Source organism: Periplaneta americana, chromosome 3 (assembly GCF_040183065.1).
Source record: "Periplaneta americana isolate PAMFEO1 chromosome 3, P.americana_PAMFEO1_priV1, whole genome shotgun sequence".
Taxonomy (NCBI): Eukaryota; Metazoa; Arthropoda; class Insecta; order Blattodea; family Blattidae; genus Periplaneta; species Periplaneta americana.
In genome coordinates, this window is record NC_091119.1 from 138,162,081 (window position 1) to 138,182,332 (window position 20,252).

The 20,252-nt window shown below is 33.4% G+C and overlaps 1 protein-coding gene across 2 annotated transcripts in view; it reads right to left on the reverse strand.

Annotated features, from left to right (window-relative positions):
- The window catches only part of LOC138696558 (sortilin-related receptor-like), a 104,085-nt gene that overhangs the window by 60,751 nt on the left and 23,082 nt on the right, over nucleotides 1-20,252 (reverse strand). For both annotated transcript variants that reach the window (XM_069821660.1, XM_069821659.1), the window contains exons 4-8: nucleotides 13,474-13,728; nucleotides 12,131-12,387; nucleotides 10,451-10,661; nucleotides 6,912-7,097; nucleotides 4,073-4,346 (exon numbers count right to left, since the gene is read on the reverse strand). In XM_069821660.1, the coding sequence (XP_069677761.1) occupies nucleotides 4,073-4,346; nucleotides 6,912-7,097; nucleotides 10,451-10,661; nucleotides 12,131-12,387; nucleotides 13,474-13,728 (1,183 nt within the window). The remainder of the gene's footprint in view (nucleotides 1-4,072; nucleotides 4,347-6,911; nucleotides 7,098-10,450; nucleotides 10,662-12,130; nucleotides 12,388-13,473; nucleotides 13,729-20,252) is intronic.

Here is a 20,252-nt window from a genome sequence, read left to right on the forward strand (position 1 = left end):
TAGTTAGTATAATTTTTGTGTTCAATTGTATGGTTTTTGTGTGTTTAGTTTAGATAGTTTGTGTGTTTAGATTGTATAATTTATGTGTGCAATTTGTATAGGTTTTTGTGTGTTTAGTTTGTGTGTGAGTTAAGACTGTATATGTGTTCAGTTTGTGAATTTTTTGTGTGTTTAGTGTGGATAGTTGTGTGTTCAGATTATAATTTGTGTGTTTGATTTGCATAGTTTTTTGTGGATGTTTAGTTTGCATAATTTATGTGTTTAGTCTGTATAGTTTTTCGTGTTTAGTTGGTATAATTTGTTTATGTGTTTAGTTTGTAAATGTATAGTGTAAGCTCTCTTAGACTGGCTCCCCAATTGTAGTAGACCTTCAGCTCACCCTACACTGCTGTAGGAGGCCGTTGCTCTTATGGGATTTCAGGCCTTTCATATTTCGTAAAAGAACTCCTGCAGGACAAAATTCCGAAATTCCAGCACACCTGCGATGGTGATATAACCTCAGCAGTTGCGAGCGTCGTTAAATAAATCATAATTAATTAATTAAATATTACTATTAATAGCCTCTTTTCCAGATTTTTGTACACAACTGAGAAAAAAATCTTGCAAAATGTCTCTAACTTTTCAAAGCATTGATCATAATTAATGGTAAGTAAGAACAATTCGAGTCTGCAGAGACAAAATTATTAAAAAAGAAAAAAAAAAGTTATTCCTATTACAGGCTATTCAGGCCCACAGGCTAGTGGTAGGCTAAGTCTCCCATCTTTGCAGACAACTGGCAATAGCAGCAGCAGGAATGTCAATCCTACATGCTTGCTGCCTTCAGCCTCAAAGAAAATGCCCCTGGTACTAATTTGTCTTACAGGCAGAGTGAATCTCAGGATCTCAGTGTAGCCATAAGGATTACATAGTGGAATTAAGAAAATCCATGAACCCATTGGCAATCGAAAATGCTACCTTCTGGCTTGAAGAAAACAGTGCGATGCTACAGTGCCCCACAAAACTATTATTTTGAGGAATAAATATGCGAAAAAGAAAGAAATGCTACAATCCACACAACAGCTGAAATAGCTTTCATTTGGTACATTTCGAAATAAAATTCATAGCAATCAAAATTATAAAAATGGAAAACATTATCGCAAATGAGTTTTAAAATTTATGTATGCCTCATTTTTTAAAAAGTTTCAGTGATTTCCAAAATGTTTCGACTTTTGAATAATTTCATACGTAAGTTAAAAAAAAAAAAAAAAAAAAAATACTGTATAACTTAATCTGGGATATTATCGTATCTATTTGCAAATAGACATCATTTATAAAACCATACCCTAATATTATAATCAGGGAAAGGATTTATATGTAAATACATATTTACTTATAAAGCTAATATAATTTATATTTTGCATTATCTTTATGTTTCACAATGTGTAGGGTTGAAAAATCCTACTTTTATTTTCCATATTTTTCCATATTTTAGAGTTTAGTACATATTTTCGTTAATTTCCATATATTTTCCATATTTCATATAAAACAGTCCATATTATATTAGGTTTAACAATAAAACAAAACAAAATTCCATTAACTTTTAAAAATACATTTCAACAATAGAGATTTAAACACATGTTCAGTAATCCCTTTAACATCAGAGTTATTTGAAAATTAGCAGTCCTATCGAACAATGGGAAAGTAAGTTACAAAACTGTATTAATTTAATTTAAAATTTTTAACAGACTTCAGTTGTGCAGCTCAACAGTTAAATGCCAGTCAGAGTACACATAGGTTCAGTTTTGTAAATCATACTATAAAGACGGTAAATATGCCAAAAGTACGTCATTCAGTCAATTTAAAATCAAAACTAACAAGTTACATTTCAGAATTTAAAGAAGATGGTTTATCAACTGACAATAAAATATTATTTTGTAATTTGTGTCAGTGTGCAGTATCATCTACACAAAAGTTCCTGGTGCAACAACACATTACAACTAGTAAACATCAGGCCAACAAACAACTAAATTCCAAGCAGAGACAATTGTTTTTAACACAACCAACAACATCGAATGTAAGATCTGAGTTTAACATCGACCTGTGCCGTTCTCTCATCTCTGCTGATATTCCTCTCTACAAACTAAAGAATAAGGTCTTCAGGGAATTCCTTGAAAAATATACTCAACATACAATCCCGGATGAGTCAACACTTAGGAAGACGTATGCTCCATCCATCTACGATGAGACAATACAGAAGATAAGAGATGAAATTAAAGATAGTTCAATTTGGGTTTCCATTGATGAGACTCCCGACAAAGAAGGTAGACTTGTTGGTAATGTAGTTATCGGTTTGTTAAGTGAACAATATTCTGAACGAATTCTTTTACATTGTGATGTTCTAGAAAAGTGCAATAACAAAACTATAGTTAAACTGTTCAACGAAGCTATGGGTATCCTGTGGCCAAAGGGTATTATGTACGATAATGTGTTATTCTTTATTAGCGATGCTGCCCCTTATATGGTCAAAGCTGGACAAGCATTATCTGTTGTATATCCTAAATTGACTCATTTTACTTGTGTGGCGCATGCATTTCATCGTGTGGCAGAAGTGGTCAGAGACAATTTCCCTAAAGTAGATTTGTTGATTTCATCAGTGAAAAAAGTATTTCTCAAAGCTCCCAGTAGAGTTAACGTGTTGAAAGAAATGTACCCTGAAATTCCATTGCCACCAAAGCCAATTTTAACTAGATGGGGTACATGGCTAGAAGCAGTTGAATATTATGCCGAACATATAGACTCTATTAACAATGTTCTCCTTGCATTGGACTCTGAAGATGCAGTCTCAATTGATACTGCGAAAACAGTTACCTGTGACATAAGTGTGAAGAATGACTTAGCTCACATTCAGCATACATTTTCATGCATCATAAAAACGCTCAAAAGTCTCCAAAATAGGCACCTTTCACTATCTGAAAGTTTTGAAATTATAAATAGTACTGTGGAACAACTGAATCGTGGTAGAGGTAAAGTTGCAGATGCAGTAAGAGCTAAGGTGGACACTGTACTTTCAAAAAACCCTGGATATGAAGAACTACAAAAGGTTGTTGCTGTGATGAGTGGTGAATCAACAGTGAAGATTAACTTGGACTTATCCCCAGCAGACATTGTGAAATTGAATTATGTACCAGTTACTTCTTGTGACGTCGAACGCTCTTTTAGTCAGTATAAATCTATCCTCAGAGACAATAGAAGAAGATTCACTTTTCAGCACTTGAAAGAAATGTTTGTAACCTATTGTTATGGTAACAGACAATAAAAATTGTGTTTTGTTGAAACTACATTGGAAGATAAGGTACGTCCATTATATTTTTTGTTTAGTTTGATTAAAATGTACCAATATTTAACGTACATAGTCATTTTTTTATAATTTTAAGTCCATATTTAATTCCATATTTTGGTAAAAATCCATATTTAATTCCATATTTTGGTAAAAATAACTACATATATATTTACATATTTCATATATTTTTAGTCCATATAAATCCGTTCCCTGATTATAATAATAAAATATTGCCTTGCATATTAGATCCGTATACCATAAACAAAATGTTATTGTTACTCCGTAACAACAATAAATGCAATTTATTTTGAATGCATCTCATTTAATAAAAAAAGAGTGAAATATCTTAATGTTATTTTTAATTTATTTTAAATGCAACCTTAAACATCAAATTACAATGTAAAACACAGTTTCCTTAAACCAGAATGCAATAGATTTACATCACGGAAAATGTGTATGTAATGGTCCATAGTTTTAATTTTTAACTGTAATAATAAATTAACTGAACTACATTTTCTACGATTTTCTATGTTTATCGATTATTTAATGTTTCGAACCACTAACAAAATCTTATATATAAGCATGCAAGACCCTCCTCAGTTTCTTCGGCATTACAATCGAAAAAAAAAAGAAAAGAAAGGGGGGGGCATTATATACAAATAAATACACGGTAATCCCAAAAGGGTTCAAATGTTGAAAGATGATCAAAAACAAGATGAGGATGATTCTTGGAGGCGCAGCATTAAAACTCACCAAAAGCCTTGCTGAGGTCAACCTTTACAATGAGCCATTGATGGAGACCCTTTGCAGAGCCGAACATTGTGAACACAGTTGTATTCTCTCCAGGCTCTGTCATTAAACCATAAATTCGCAGGTCATCAGCGTGGAAGTTGTGCTTGTTCCAATTCTCTCCTTCATCTGTCGAATATAACAATTCCCGAGTTTCTCCTTGTGATTTGAAGTACTTCACTGCCACCAAAACTCCGCCATGGTCTCCAGCATTGAAGAAGTAATAGTCTCGTAGTACCTGCATGAAAATATTTAATTTTTCATAAATTTACTTGATAGAAATTCCAGATTCTATTTCATACAACCTTTCTTATAAAAAAAACTGCAACTGTACAAGAATTATCGAATTTTCTACTCTTCTGAAATCAAATCAGATGAAAGAATAAAATACAAATGGATCTCCATATTCAGGTGAATTTTATTTTATTTTTCTTCTTCTACAAAGAGAATTTGTCATAAAGACAAAGAATAATGAACGAAAAGAGTAAAAAGGTAAATTAATCAAATGAATACCTTAACATGACTTAAATGCTCACCAAGAATTAATTAATAATTACAAAACTATAAAGCATCATGTAACAAAAAGTTAAAAATAGCTTGAAATAAAACATTTATAACTGGCTATACAAATTATGTCTAAAAATAGCTACAGAGCCTTTAAGAGAATTTGGGATGAGGTCAAAACCTTCTGAGGTTTCAAGTGCCATGGAACTTGATGTGCAATCAATCATAACTGACACTGGATCTACCAGTTAACATGAATTCAAGGGGGTATAGGTGGTGTTGTTTCCAAAATGTTCAAGTTATCTAGATCTGAAAATACGTACAACTCATTTTATCTATGTCGGACACAATTACAGGTTTCGATTACAAACATAAATCCATACAGATGACATTTATTGCTGTCACAAAAAGCAGAGCAAAGCTATCACATTGCAGACCCCAAAAGGCCTTCAGAATGACGATATATTAAGGCAACAGAAACATTTTATATACTTTGTACTTCAAGAATTTACATCCTGAATTAATTTAATTCAATGCCATTCACACAAATTTTACGGTATCAGGCTCATTGTAATACAATTACACGAAGTATTTTTTTATTGAGAATGTGCTTACCTAGCTCCACCCCAAAATATTCTTAATAATTACGGTAGGTATATATGCATGTCATAAATTTGTTTTCTCTGTCAGTATATTGCTATTGCTGTTATTGCAGGCATACTCTAAACAATATGGATTTCCTAGGAATTCTGACTTTTCCCCTCACCCGGAAGGGCCCTTAACTTGTCGTTATTTGCCCTAACTCTTTAAGCAGAGGTTCATAAAGGTCACTAATGCTGAGAAGTGTAGACCACTTAGTTCGTCAGAGACTATCTAGAGTGCATGGCAGGCAGTGGGTCCACAATACACTCGTAATGAATGATTATGGTGGAGAATTTTTAGGATGTGACAGGGGAACTGGAGTATCCAGAGAAAACTCCTGTATTTTCTGGAGTACGGGCTTGCTCAAGACAAGTTATAAATTCAGGTTAGAGCGGAATTTGAACCCAGGCACCTAGGCTCAATGCTCTAGCACTAAGCCAACATGGTGGTACAATAAAATAATAATAATAATAATAATAATAATAATAATAATAATAATAATAATAATAATAATAATAATAAAATGGAACAAATTGGATACTAATAAGAGCCCATCATAAAGAGCTTGTTCTTAACCACGAAGAACTCAAAACCTATGCTAGCAACACATTCCATATATAGTTATTATAACAGAACTTGCTTTTAAATTTCGTTTTTTCATTTTAAATTGTTAAAATTTAGCTCTTTTTACTTATTTTTTGCATAAAAATTTTATGAGCAATATATAGACATCCAAATAACACTATATGCTAATGTAATATGAAAATTGACTCTGTCAAATGTTTCAAATTATACAGCATTATCCATACCAACTCAAGAGTGAAACCTACCAACAAATGCAAGTGTTGTAATTTCTAATCATTGGCCGTCTATCACAGTACACCTCTATAGTTTATATTCTACACTTTATTTTCTATTTTCAAATTAAAGTTCTGTTATATAAGTAATTACATTGTAATTTCAAATATAGTTACCAAACATTATATAATTCATAACCCGCTCAGTAACAAATACATTCAACGGCTGCCTCTAGAATTCCATTCAGATGGAATGCACATCCATAAAGTAACACAGTCCATCCCACAGTTTTTTGTGATGTTATGGCAGTGTTGTAATAAAAAAATTAAAGTGGCAAAGCTATAAAGAATGGAGAAAAAACTATTATTTTGATTATTTTCAATACTTTCCTCACATGTTACCCTTGTGATAGCTTGTGAGAGTTAACTTAATGTAAGATACTTTGCTTAAGAACACTGCATTTCTCTAACAACCTATGATACTCAGAACACTTGCATTATTAAGATAAGAGTGCATGGAAAGCAATTGAGGTAAGTCGCTATAAGTAGACAAGATACCATGAACCAATTGCCTACACCCCTTCAGCGTGCAGTGATGTTACAAACTGAATTTTATGTAAGATTTCTTTCTTGAACTGAATGGATAATAGTAGAATCTTGACCATTTCTTCACAAGCTAAAATCTTGTTTTTAAGCCTTGAAAGTACTCAAATTAATAAAATACATCTTGTTTCACACACAGACCCAGAAACAAGCAGTAAGCACTGAGCAGGCCCAGTATGTTATAATTGGAACTTGGAAAATTCAGGTGGCCCAAATTTTGTTTCTCGATCTGCACATTTCTGTAAATAAACACCCACCTGCCGCCATGTGAGACCAGCATCACGACTAAGATACACCCCAGGATGACCTTTCAGTGATGTTCCAACAGTGCCCATAGCAATAATAATACCCGGGGCAGATTTGCTGGTGAGGATGGGAACAGAACGCGTTACTGGGTAGAGCTGGGAGAACCTCTGTGACAGGTGCAGTGAACATTCATCTTCCTGTAATAATTACAAACTCGATTAACCTCTGTGACAGGTCAGTGAACATCCATCTTACAGTAATAATTACAAAAATCAATGTAAATGTGAAAGAATGATCCTTTTAAACTAATTCGTATACAATTTTCGTTCTTCACTTCATTAACCTTAACATATAAATCTACAGACAAGAAAAAAGAAAGATACAGGAAGAAAAGGAAAAAAGTGGGAGAGACTGTAGAAGAAAAGGAGAAAAAAACCACTCAAACACCTATGCACGCATGCATGAAAAAGTGGTTACACTCCAGTAAACTAAAACAATTTTAGTCTATAAAATCTGTTCCAAAACATACTTCGGTATAATTTATACACTTTATTTAATTAACAATAAACTTGTAATTAATTGATTAACTAGTGGACTTACTCGTATTAATTATGTAAGATTTGTGCGGCTTACAGCTGTTTCAGTGCTTCACGCACATAACATAATTAACACGAGTAAGTCCACTAGTTAATCAATTAATTATATTCAAGTGTTAAAAGTAGTGTACGCAAGACTCGAAATGGAATAAACTTGTATTTAAATTTCTGCTCTTATCTGCCTGTTCCCTCTTGTTTATAAAGTTACTGCTTAAGACAGCAGTACTTACATTACCAAGAAATATGAAAGTTATCTTACTGAACCATTTTTAAAAATTCACGATTAGTAACCAAACAAACTACAACACATACTAAAGGATTCTGCATTATTTTCATAAAATTAGTTTCCTGGATATATTATCTCTTGTGATTTAAAGATTCCATTCGCAAGTTTGTGTTAACTCCATTATTCTGCAAGGCAATAAATTTTCAGTGAACCTTATAATGCTATAAAATATTTTCAAACCAATAAAATAGTTCAGACTTTCACAGCTTTTTAGACACTGTAATAATCATATTTAAGCACAATTTTATTATTATTAATCCATTACGGTATCCCAAAATAAACGATATTAATTACTGTACGCAGGTAATACTAAAATCTTTCAGTATTTCTAATTATTTAATAAAATGATTCAAAGTTCCACTTTCCAACAGATTTAAAGCTCTGTACACATAAAACTCACGTACTCTTAGCACATAAAAATAGATAATAATTAATAATTAAACTACGGTACGAAATTTTTTAGTTTTCACACTGGGTCATAAATGCAGAAACCTCCAACATTTTAGAGTTACATGTCAACTCCCTCACCAGGAAAAACAAGGTAAGGCGAACCTATTTGTCATGATCCATTACCAAGAGCTATTCTTCAGGATCCTCCTTGGTAACAAATCCAACAGATGGGTTTCTCTTTACCTTGTCTTACCTTATGACGGAGCCAGTATGTAGCTCCGAAATGTTTCTGAATCTATAATACAGAGCGACCCCATAAATCAGTTGACAAAAATTCATTAAGCTATTATTGTAAACAGGTTTCATTTATCATACAAATGTAAAACCGTACAAGGAACATTCATTACAAAAGCGCTGTAGTAACATATTACTTACTAACCTACATTACATCCTCGAAGTGCTCTCCTTCCTTTATAATGCAAAGATGGCATCTATTCAATACAGAAACATAAATCATATCACAAATGTTCAGAAGATATGAAATGTGAAAAGATTTATTAAATCTACATACTTAGACTTCAACAAACAAAATTTGATAACACAATCTCAAGGGAAAAAATGGAACTCTCTGCATCATAATCCACAGTTAATTCCCGATTTACCACGAAAATCGTCTGTAGCTGCATTTAGATTGGCAACAGGCCATGACTGTTTGGCCAAACACCTGCATAGAATTGGAATAAATCAGTCCCCTAACTGCCCATTGTGCAACTCTAACCAAGAAATGGATTCGGAACACCTCAAAATATGTGCTTCAGTGGCTGGCCATGATAATATCTTTAAAAAATATTGGAGTGCAAGAGGTCAAATGACTTTATTGTCAAATGCCTGGCATTAGAAAACAACAACAACAACAAATGTTCAGAAAGTGTAGATTTTCCAGTTCAGATTTAATAGATTTCTCTGAAGTTCCACATCACTAATTTTTACTGAAGGAGCCCTACCTTTTAGCATTCCCCATAATGAAAAGTCTATTGGGGCAGGAACTGGCGAATGAGGAGGCCATTTAATGGTACATCTACCAATCCATTCGTCAAATATTTCATTCAAAAAGGTCCTCAAAATCAGTACATAGTGAGAGGGTGCACCATCTTGTTGCCATATATTAACTTTTCCAGTTCTAGCATCACTTCATCAGTATTTCAAAGTAACTTCTTCCAGAGTTAACAGTTCAGCAAAAAAAAGTCCACCAGCAAAAGTTTTGTTTGCATCATCAAATGTGGATTTTAAAAATCGCAGTAGACACAGTTGTGCCTGCTGTTTTCCATTTAACTTATAAGTTACTTTGTCAGTCTACAGAATGGTTTTATAAAAAAAATTGGCATCACCTTCATGTCGAATTATTTACTACTAACAGATTTCTATACGCCTATCAGGTTTATTTTCATTTGGGCCTTGAAGTAAAGTTGAAGTAAAGTAAGCCTATATGGCCTCAATTTGAACTTTTTCTGCATCCTTTGTAAGCTTGTTGCAGGATATCATACTTACAGGGAGCTTTCATGTTGATTTTGTAGATGACTGTATAAACGATTGTGTAGTAGCACATACAAGCCTACCCGAACAAGGAAGATTTGCTACCAATCCAGTTTGTTCAAAAATCTTTTATTCAACTTGCGAATACACTGCCAAGATGAAGTTACGGTGTTTGGAAAATATTCCACAAATAACTCAACAGCATCACTGTAACTGCGTCATGGTTTCCATCAATTCTGAAGTACAAAAAAACACGACTATCTAACTTTCTAGTCATTTATACACCTGTTCACTGAACCAATTCTACAGGAGCTTTTTAATAGTAACCACTCATTCATTAACAACATACCTGCTAATGTCAACTGACTTATGGGACACTCCATACTATAAAAAACTCAAAATCTCACACAAGTTTAACAAGTCTCAAATCATACTTAAGTTACTTATTCTGTTACCAATTAAATTATCCAAGAAATTCAGAGGTCAAAGAAACACTGAGTCAACAACTACATCTTGTAAGTATAGTATACTGATTTACACTGTAATTTAACAATTAATAGCTTAATCAAATGTGTTCTTAGATGTCATGTATGTATGTACATTTTCTAATACTGTTATAAAATAATAAATCCTTCAGAAACAATGTACAAACAGTATTTATCTGCAAAGATTTTCGTTCAGAAAATAGTAAATACTGAAGATAAAGAGTGAAAATAACTCACACACCATAAGTAAACAAGTTTACCTTTCGACATGTAATGCGCTGGCCTTCATCATCAAATAAGGGGGCTTCTAGGGGCCTCCATTCTCCACCTCGGTCAAATGTAATGAGAGTTTTGAAGTACTGAGGGCCAACGTGACTTGCTCCTGTTGGCAACTGTATCTGAGATGCAATATAAATTCCACGCAATCCTTGAACCTTGGTGAGATCAGCAAATGATTCGTCCACTACGTCGCTGAAAATGAAGTACAAAATAAATATATTGGGAAATTAAATCTCTACAATATTTTTATATTATAATTTTATTCTTATTATATATCCATTCTCCCTTAATAGTGGGAGGGGAGGAAAATCGATTCAAAATGAAGGCCTACATAATATAATACTATGATTACACCATTGTGTGTATTTACTTGCATCCAATACAAAGGGGAAATGGTGGTTAATATTGTACCTTAATTGTTTTATTCAACGAAAGTACAGTAAAACCTCGTTAATATGCTCCTGCTTATAATGCTATCCTATTCATTACGCTCTTTTTATACAGTTTCTGGACATTTCATATATAATTCTGCATAATTTTACCCTCTTGTGTAAAGCTTCAAAATCCTGCTTGTAGCACTTTTTTCGGATCGAAAATGAGTAAAAAATTCTCTATAGATTGCAAAACTTGTAATGTTTTAAAAGTACGGTGAAGAAATATGTTGCTGTGACTGTACCGAGGGTCACGAGTGCAAAAAATCAATTTCACCCTCTACCTGAAAAAAACCCCTGGTCAGCACTGTTGGAAGTTGTATTTACCGGTACTTTCCTTTATATAAAAGGACTTCAACATTCAAAAGTTTCCCTGTCAATACATTCCTGTCCTTTCTGTAAAATTTAGTCATCTTTTGAATTCTGTGGAGTGTGCAGTAAGCTGATAGTCCAAAAGCGGAAATCTCTGTCTATAAGTGAAAAATACATTAGTGTTGCTCCTAGCAATATATCAAGTGAAGTTATTTGTAGTTACCTGACTTGCATAAAAGCAGCATCAGTACAAACACATGGCAAACAACAATCAAAGATTTTTTCACATGAAATTAGCTCTTATTTGCATTTCACACTGTAACTAATGCAAAATATAATATGTTTTCCTATGAAGTGGTGTCTAAATTGTTTTCCCCACATCATAAATCATTTCCCGACTACAGCACTGTCTCGTATATAACGCAGTTCCTTGACGAGCATATTAATGGGGTTATACTGTAATAAAATTATTCTTCATCACGTTTTAGTGGAAGATGGACAAGCTGATTATTGCTTACACTGCAAACTGAATCTGTGCTTACCAGGGGCTCACTGCACAGAAGTGAAGAATAATACTTCACAAGTAAATTTGCTGCAACAACTTATACATTACACCACGAACCACCACTGGTACATAGTTTTCTAAGTTGGAAATAATCACTCGACCATAGGCAAATAAGTATGAAATTAAAGACTAATTTCATATGGGGGACATGTTGTTTAGTCTGTTATCTTCTCTTTTTCTTCCTAGGAAAAAGTATTAACATGCCAAAGGATTCTAGAATTTTCTTTCAAAAAAACTTTTACAATGTACTTCTATTACTCCTAAATTATTATTGCCTTCAATCGCGTTTGAAGCTGTAACTGTTACAATGTTAAATAGTTATCAAATAAACAGTATATTACTGTAAAACTTACTTGAGCCACGTGTCATACCAAGAAGAGTTAGGGAAATAGCAGAAGATTCGTTCCAGAGACAGGATGAACTGAATGCTTGAAGAATCCATGAACTGGGACACATAGAGGTTAGCAAGCATATCTGTGTGACTCACAACCACCATTACTTGGCCATCACTCACATCTGCCACGTGATATGCTCGTCGGTCCAATTCTGTTTGAAACTGGGCTCGCATGAAGCTTCCTCGCTTATACGAAATGTATAAGTCCAAGGGATGCTGTCAACAAAGTTCATCTTAATCAACACATGTAAGTCAATTTCTATTGGACAATCCACCAAAAAACAAAGGTCTCTGTTAATGCTATTATAGTCACTTTATCAGTGACAATATATTAATGCCCTCAAACTTAGGCCAATATTTCAAATTAAAAACGGATTTTCAGGAAAAGCATACAAAGTGTTCAACTGTTAAATGACATGGAAATTTCTCATCATACAGCAAAATCGGTAACATACTAAAATTATATTTTTGACTGCTCTGGTAACTCTCCTGGAATGAATTCTACCGAGATTGGCAGAATTTTAAGAGAAATATTTCCTCGAAACATCATCATCTTCACTTTATAGTATACAGATTAAAATAAAAGGATGTTATGAAGATAATGATGATAATCTACCACTAAAATGAAAATTTATAAAATAAGTAGCTATGAATTACACATGGCACAGAGAATTTGGGCTCTAATAGTAGCACATTAGATCTAAAGTGATTTGGACATCCATCAACGCAGAAGCACTTAGCGGAATCGAATCGAACAGAATTTCTCTTCACAATGTATTTAAATGGAAGATAGCAGAAGGCAGTGCATCGAATCAAACAGAACAGAATTCATGAGCTAGAATATTTATTCCACTGCTGGAATAGAATTTCTTGTTTTGGGTATGATCTAAGTTCTCGTGAAGCCTTCGTGAAAAACAAATGAACTACATCCATTCTTGGCGGCTTAATTTGTTTACTATTGCAAGTTATTGCTGAAATATTACGCATACAAAAATCATAATCTAATATGAACGAAGAAAAATTAATAAATATTGTGTAGAATTATTCTCTTTTGTATGACAAAACACAAAAGTACTTGGTTCGATTCCACTTGATGTGAGCGGCAGCAGACTTTTCAGTTTGATTCTGCTAAGTGGGAGCAGGGCTTAACATTCCCAATTTACTAGCAGTCATCTCACCAAAAGTGCATTTCATATGTCAGATTCAGGCAATTCCCTTTGAATACAAAGGTCATGAATGTAACTGGTGGTGGTGGCGGTGGCGGTGACGACGATGACAATACATATAAGTATTAATGCTCACCCCATCAACTCTCTTTGTAGCAAACATAAAGTCATCTCGAACTTGGAAATCTTCAACTTCGCGAATAAGAACTGTGAAATTTCGTCCCTCATACAAGGAAGAAGAAGCCAAGACAGTTGATTTTCCAGTGGGCTCCTCGCGTTCAATGTACAAGATCCTTGGACTTCCATCACTGCCAGAGTTGGACCAGAAGAATGCTTTCACATACTCTTGTACTACGCTGAAAGTTCGGCCATAGTCTCGTGTCAGCCAGAGCTATCACATAAAAATCACATAATGAATTACCCAAGTATATCCACAATTAAGATATAATTATCTTCCATCAGACAATGGCAATACTACCATGCAATTCTGAAAGAAAAAAAAAAATAGATAAAATAACAACAGAGACTGGCAGGAAAACTGACTTTTTTTAGAGGTCTATAGCCTACATTGCACAATTCAGTAGACAGAGCTGGTCAATGACCCCTGTTCAGCACACCTTTTGTGTCGTTATCTGTTATCTAAATCACCAGTGCAACAAATATTCGAACCAAATTTATACAGTTTTAATATATTTAAACTTACTCTTCATCTCTGAGGTTCAAGTTAAAACTTATTAAACAATTCAAATAATAAATATTTATCTAAATTGTCTGCTATTTTCTGCTGACTCCTGATATCTTTTCTAACAACACAGTTCTTTTAACACGATATATTTCACATATGACATTGATGTACAACCTTCGGCATGGAAAATGGTCCGAAAAATTCACATGGGGAAATATCAAGCATCAAGATCAAAGGATGAAGTCAAGTCATAGCAGCGACATATGTGTATATCACGAAATGACATATTCCCTATGCACTCTTTAAGGCTTAGTGATATAGTTCTTTTTTCTCGTTTCAAAGACAGGCTTCGAATCTCTCTATGTAAAACACACGCGTGTAAACATGGTGTACATGTTGATTTCCAAACTATTTCGAGATGGGATTTAGTCTCTGAACAGTGATCAATTTCCGTGTCAAAGGGTGTACATCAAACTTCAGTACAAATAAAACCAAGTTTCATGACACTCTTATTAACTATAAATATCAGAATCAAATTTTTCTTCAGTATCAATAGCCAGAAATTTATGATACTAGCATAAATCTGAAATTGATATGGTTAGGTAAAACTTGACAATGCAACAAACACACACATCAATTGTATGTCTGTTACTCAGATGAAACATTTCTTCAGCATGGGCTGATTGAGGTTCTGGCTGATATGTACAGGGTGCGAATTAACGGGGGGGGGGGGGGGATTTTTTCCCCCTGTTGGAAAGTTATTCCTCCTCATAAATTCATATTAACATCCCTGCCAGGGATAACTTCTAACCCCCTCACAAAATATAATTCTTTTCATACGAGTATATGTACTTTATAAAGTATAAAGTAAGCAAAGAAAATAATATTGATGTATTATCATCACCGGAAAGCTGACAACAATCAATAACTTAGGAATTACATATCTTATCTTAAGCCTGCTCATGAAAATTATTATTATTATTATTATTATTATTATTATTATTATTATTATTATTATCATCATCATCATCATCATCATCATCATCATCATCATCATCATCATCAAGATGTAAGATAAGCAACTCAGTGCGAACAAGCATTGAGCTGTATCGAATGAGGATAATAATAATTTTATGTATGTATCTTCTATCTAGGATTCTATCCCCATCCCCTCATCAGAAATCTTAATTCGCACCCTGGATATGTACATCTATTATCAGTCACTTGACGATATGTGTCAGAGGAAGAACAATTGTTTGTATATGCTACATCTGAAGTATGATTAGTGTAATATGTAGCTAATCAGTAATGTATGCAATGGAGGGGCGAAAAGAACTGGCCACCCTACCTCATTATCTCCTGGCCTAGTTGTCTCATAAGTGGTGTCTTATTGGTATAACTTGAGAGGTTCAGACCTGTCTTCGGACAAATTACTAAACAACAGTGGTCAGAATTGTATAAAGTTAGCATAAATTTGCAATCAACATATTTAGCTCAAACTTAATCAGGCAACATACATGTGTGACAGTACCGTTCTAAATGAGGGAGAAAGTAGTAGTGAATTATTCACAAGAAGTATAGCTTGCTAGTATAGAATAGCCAACCTTTGAAACAACGTTGTTAACTCTTATTCTTATATTCATCACCAGCAATGAAAAAATATCAGTTATTTACTATTCCGATATCACAAAATAAAATATTACCAAAGGAACATTAACTTTTACATATAAAACTAGTAAATTTTGGTGGCAACATTATAAGAAAGTATTCTCAGTATAAGTAACTATTTTACAATGGCATTACTGTATTCTCGACTACACTGGTAAGTTACGTGGGTTTTTTAAATGTATTTACATATTCTATTCCATCTTCAACGATGTCCAACCCTTTTCTCTAAACTCACTGTATGTGAGAAATATTGGAAAGCAAGAGAATTAATGGCTTTTACTGCCAAAAACTCACCATTAGTTAACAACACAACATTTTCTATTCTTTCTATCTACTGATTTAGCAAGAATAAATCTGTATAAATTATGTACCTATCTTTGATATTATTTTAAAATTGATGATTAAATACTTTTACATATAATACAAATTACATACCCCTGTACCATTCTCTATATGTTTTGGCATTTTTTTAGGTTTATTTATTTCAAAGACGTAATGTAATATAGTTAGTTTCGCAAGCTGAATATCAACAATAATTTTATTACAAGTACCAACAGTACAACGTTGATACTTCTTTCTTATTGTGTAAGACTGTTTCTGGAAGTCTATCTTCTTTTTTTACTAAGGTATATATAATGATTAAACTATGGTTAAGTCACAATGATAAAAAGACATAGGTTATATAAAACACAATTACTTATAATTTCTCTAAACGTGACAAAAGAAAATATAGTTTAAAGTGTCAAAAAGGAAAATGTTTTTATTCTTTGTGATGTAATGAGTTTGAAAACTCTGGAATTACAGTGGTACATAAGGTGGAAAATGATCTGACTGAAAGAGAAAGCAAAAGTGAATCATTTAAAAGAGCTGTAGCTCGGACTTTCTTATTGTTGGTGATGAAAAAATAATCACAATATTGGATTAGGAACCCTTTCTCACCCTACTCTTTATTACCTGAAGACGGAGATAGTCACTCTTCGAAATGGTGTGATTTTCTTTCTTTTTTCTCTCTTTTATTACCAGCAATGAAGAAAATCCAATCTATATCTCTTGTAACGTGGCAACTGGTTTCAATGACCGCATTTAAAACTTACATTTCAATTCAGTTTGTATTCCAAATTACAATCACAGTATATGTACCAGTAAGAATTTCAGTAGATTTCTCATTCTGTTGTGAATAAATGTCAATAAATCCTATAGCATGTTTGTGGGAGATTGGGGGGAGAATTTCTAGTTAATTTTTGTTTTATAACTTCGTAAAAACTTCTCACCCTAAGAATATATTATTCAGTCCAAGTACTGCAAATACCGTAAAGGCAAGTCAAGTCATTAGAAATTTACAATTATAATTTCTGCTCTTTTTCGATGCATTACGACATGAAATAATTAATAAAATACAAATCATGCGAAACTGTAAAATAATTATTTAGTGATGCGACTGCAACATAGCATGTAACAACACATTTACTAAATTTTTGCCCTTGAAAAAGTTATTCAAGTTGTGACCAGAAAAACGACATGACAAGTATTAACAACAGTCACGTGACAAACTGCTGATAACGACAATCTGATATACGAACCAGTTACGCTTATTACTTACGGTTTACTGAACAGGTAACACAAAGGTTAAATCAAACGAAAATATTTTCCAGTAATCTGAAGGAATAATTTGTAGTGATATAACAAAAATACCGATAAATATGATACAAAAGTAGCTGAGTTAGCTTATCAAGAGAAAATACTGTGGGTTTGGATCACATTGTATCTGAGAACATAGGTTCGATCCTCATTGCATCCTGTTCTTTGCAATAAATGCAGTTAATTATAAGGAATTATCAGGCAGTACATATTACTTGACGATGTGTGTCAGAGGAAGAACAATAATTATTGTTTGTATCCATCTGAAGTCTGATTAGTGTAATATGTAGCTAGTACTTACAAAATAGTACCGTATTCACCATATCAATTACATTAGTTAGAAAGTGAAATTCTTATTATGGACAAATTCTCTAACAATGTAACAGCTAAATATTATTCAAGCCTTATAAAAATTTAAATAAAATGTTTTAAATCCAACAGTTTTAGAGCCGAAATTTTGGACTTTGGGATGACTCTTTTGCTTGAAATCATTGTGAAGCATAAAAATATCTCACTGTTGACTTTAATGTGTTGATTGATTTTTGTAGCTTTTATTGACCGAATGTTATGGCTTGAAGGCATACAATTAGAAATACTGTAGTACTATTTTTGTTCTGCAACAAAATGTCTACTTCATTTGAAATGCACTAAGTTAACTGATCTCTTCATTAGTAAATTCTTAATTCCTTGCAAGCTGTTTATAGAAAAATGTTTACTATATTATTAAGCTAAGTGTACAACATTCAGTTAGAGTTATTGATGCGTCCTCTGCATAAAACGTCCATTGATTCTTTTAAGAAGTATATTCCATAGTTTGTTTAGAATGACTCATGTCTTGTATGACGCATGCGAATTCTGTAGTTTCAGAATGGAGGTGTCCTTGATTTTGTTGCCACATATTCGAAGAAGCTTTCCTTGTCTAGAGTACTGGTTGAATCTCATGGAACTACTTTATTTTCAACTGTTGTAATATATAACCCATGTCAGTGTAACAAGCACTAGTGTATCAGAACCTATGCATAGTCATACGACTTAGCTTTTTCTACATCCGTATGTGACCATTAATGCTTCCAAATGAACAGATATGAATGCAAGTAGCGATTATGTTCATGGCTTTTATTTTGATGCTCTACATAAGAATGTTTCCAGTACACGGTTTAGTTCGTCTTCAAATTTGTCCTTTAGTTTCTGCTTGATTTTGGTGTAATTTATGTCTTGTAACTGACGATATCACAGATATTTGTACACTGATCAGCACAAAAACGTAACACTTGATATTCATACAATTGGCTGCATGTTTGCAAGTAGAAAACAACTAAATTGTTGTTAATTAAACGAAACGTAGATAAAAAGTTGGTAAATTACTGTGGGTAACCAAAATATTTTCCGTAGATATGGTTACCAACAGCATTAACTTAGATTTTATATAAAAAATTAAGCAAATTGAAGTGTTTCGCTCTTTGTGCCAGTGGGTGTAGCTGTCCTCTTCCTTCCTTCAAACTATTGTGCCTTCTATTTCAGATCTTTCAATCTCAAGCAGCTATTATAGCTCTGGATTGAAGATTTTTTAAAAAATCATATCTAGAAAACTAGGCCCTTTCCAGATGTAGAAATTCATAGGGAGGTTTCTTATTTAAAATGGAATGTAGCAGGGAAAAATTGTTGTGAAAATCCATTATCAATTATCACTTGGTGAGCATTCCTTGAAAGTCTAAATTTTCTCACTCACAAAGGAATATTAGGAAAGAAAGTTACAGCACGTTGTCATTGTTGATTTAATTAAGTACGCTTTGCAGAAATAACAAAGAAGAAAGAATCAGAGGAAGAGGAAAAGACACTGAAGATAAACTTGGGGATATTCGGGTGCAGTTAGAAGTCCCAGAAAATCACTTAATCATCTAGTGCAGGAAACGAACATATCGAGGGGGTCGGCCTGCAAAGTGACCAGACTGCTGAAATTTCGACCACATAAATAAAGGTTTGTGCAGGAAATTCATCAGACAGATTTCTGTGCAAGAATAAAGTTCTGTAATAATGGTTTCGTGAAAATTTGGATCCACAGTTCATGTTTATGTCTGACGAGACATTGTTCCATCTTTGTGGACATGTAAATTCTCAAAATTTGCAAATGTGGTATACTGAGAACCCGTATTATTTTACACGAAATGCCACTGCACCCCATTAAAATAGGGGTATGGTGTGCATTAAGCGTGCAGCAGATAATTGGGCCTGTATTTTTCGAAGACCACGTGAATTTAGATGTTTATGTGAGAACAATGTTGAGTTTCCATTTCTTAATGAACTGATACAGGAAGGAAAGGATTATAGATATTTTCAACAGGATGGTGTCACAACGCATACTGCTCATAATTCTATAGACACTTTACATCCACTTTTTAATGACCAGATAATTAATACAGGTTTATGGCCCCCTAGATCAGTCGACTTAACTTACTGTGATTATTATCTTAGGGACATCTAAAGGGCAAAGTTTACCGAAATAATCCCCATACTATAGAAGAACTGAAGGTCGAAATAACATGTGCAATACAGTCTATTACCGAAGCAGAATTACAGAGAGTGGCACATAATTTATTTAAATGATGTGAGGCATGTTTTACTGCGGAAGGAGGTCATTTTCAACAGTATCTGAAATAAACGGTGAATAATAAATCTGTATACATGTATTTTTAATCTTCTTCAACTTCCCTAGTATACCACTATCGTAGTGTTAGGGGATTTCCTCGGATCCATCTACTATATTGCACTCTATCTTCTCAGTCTATTTAACTGGTTCCATGTCTTTCCTCTCTTAGATGCTATTCATTTTATTTCTTCTTCCCATGCTGCCCTTGGTCTTCCTACTGGATTTCTTCCTATGGGTCTAGCTTCCATGAACTGGCGTACTTTCCTATCTACATCCA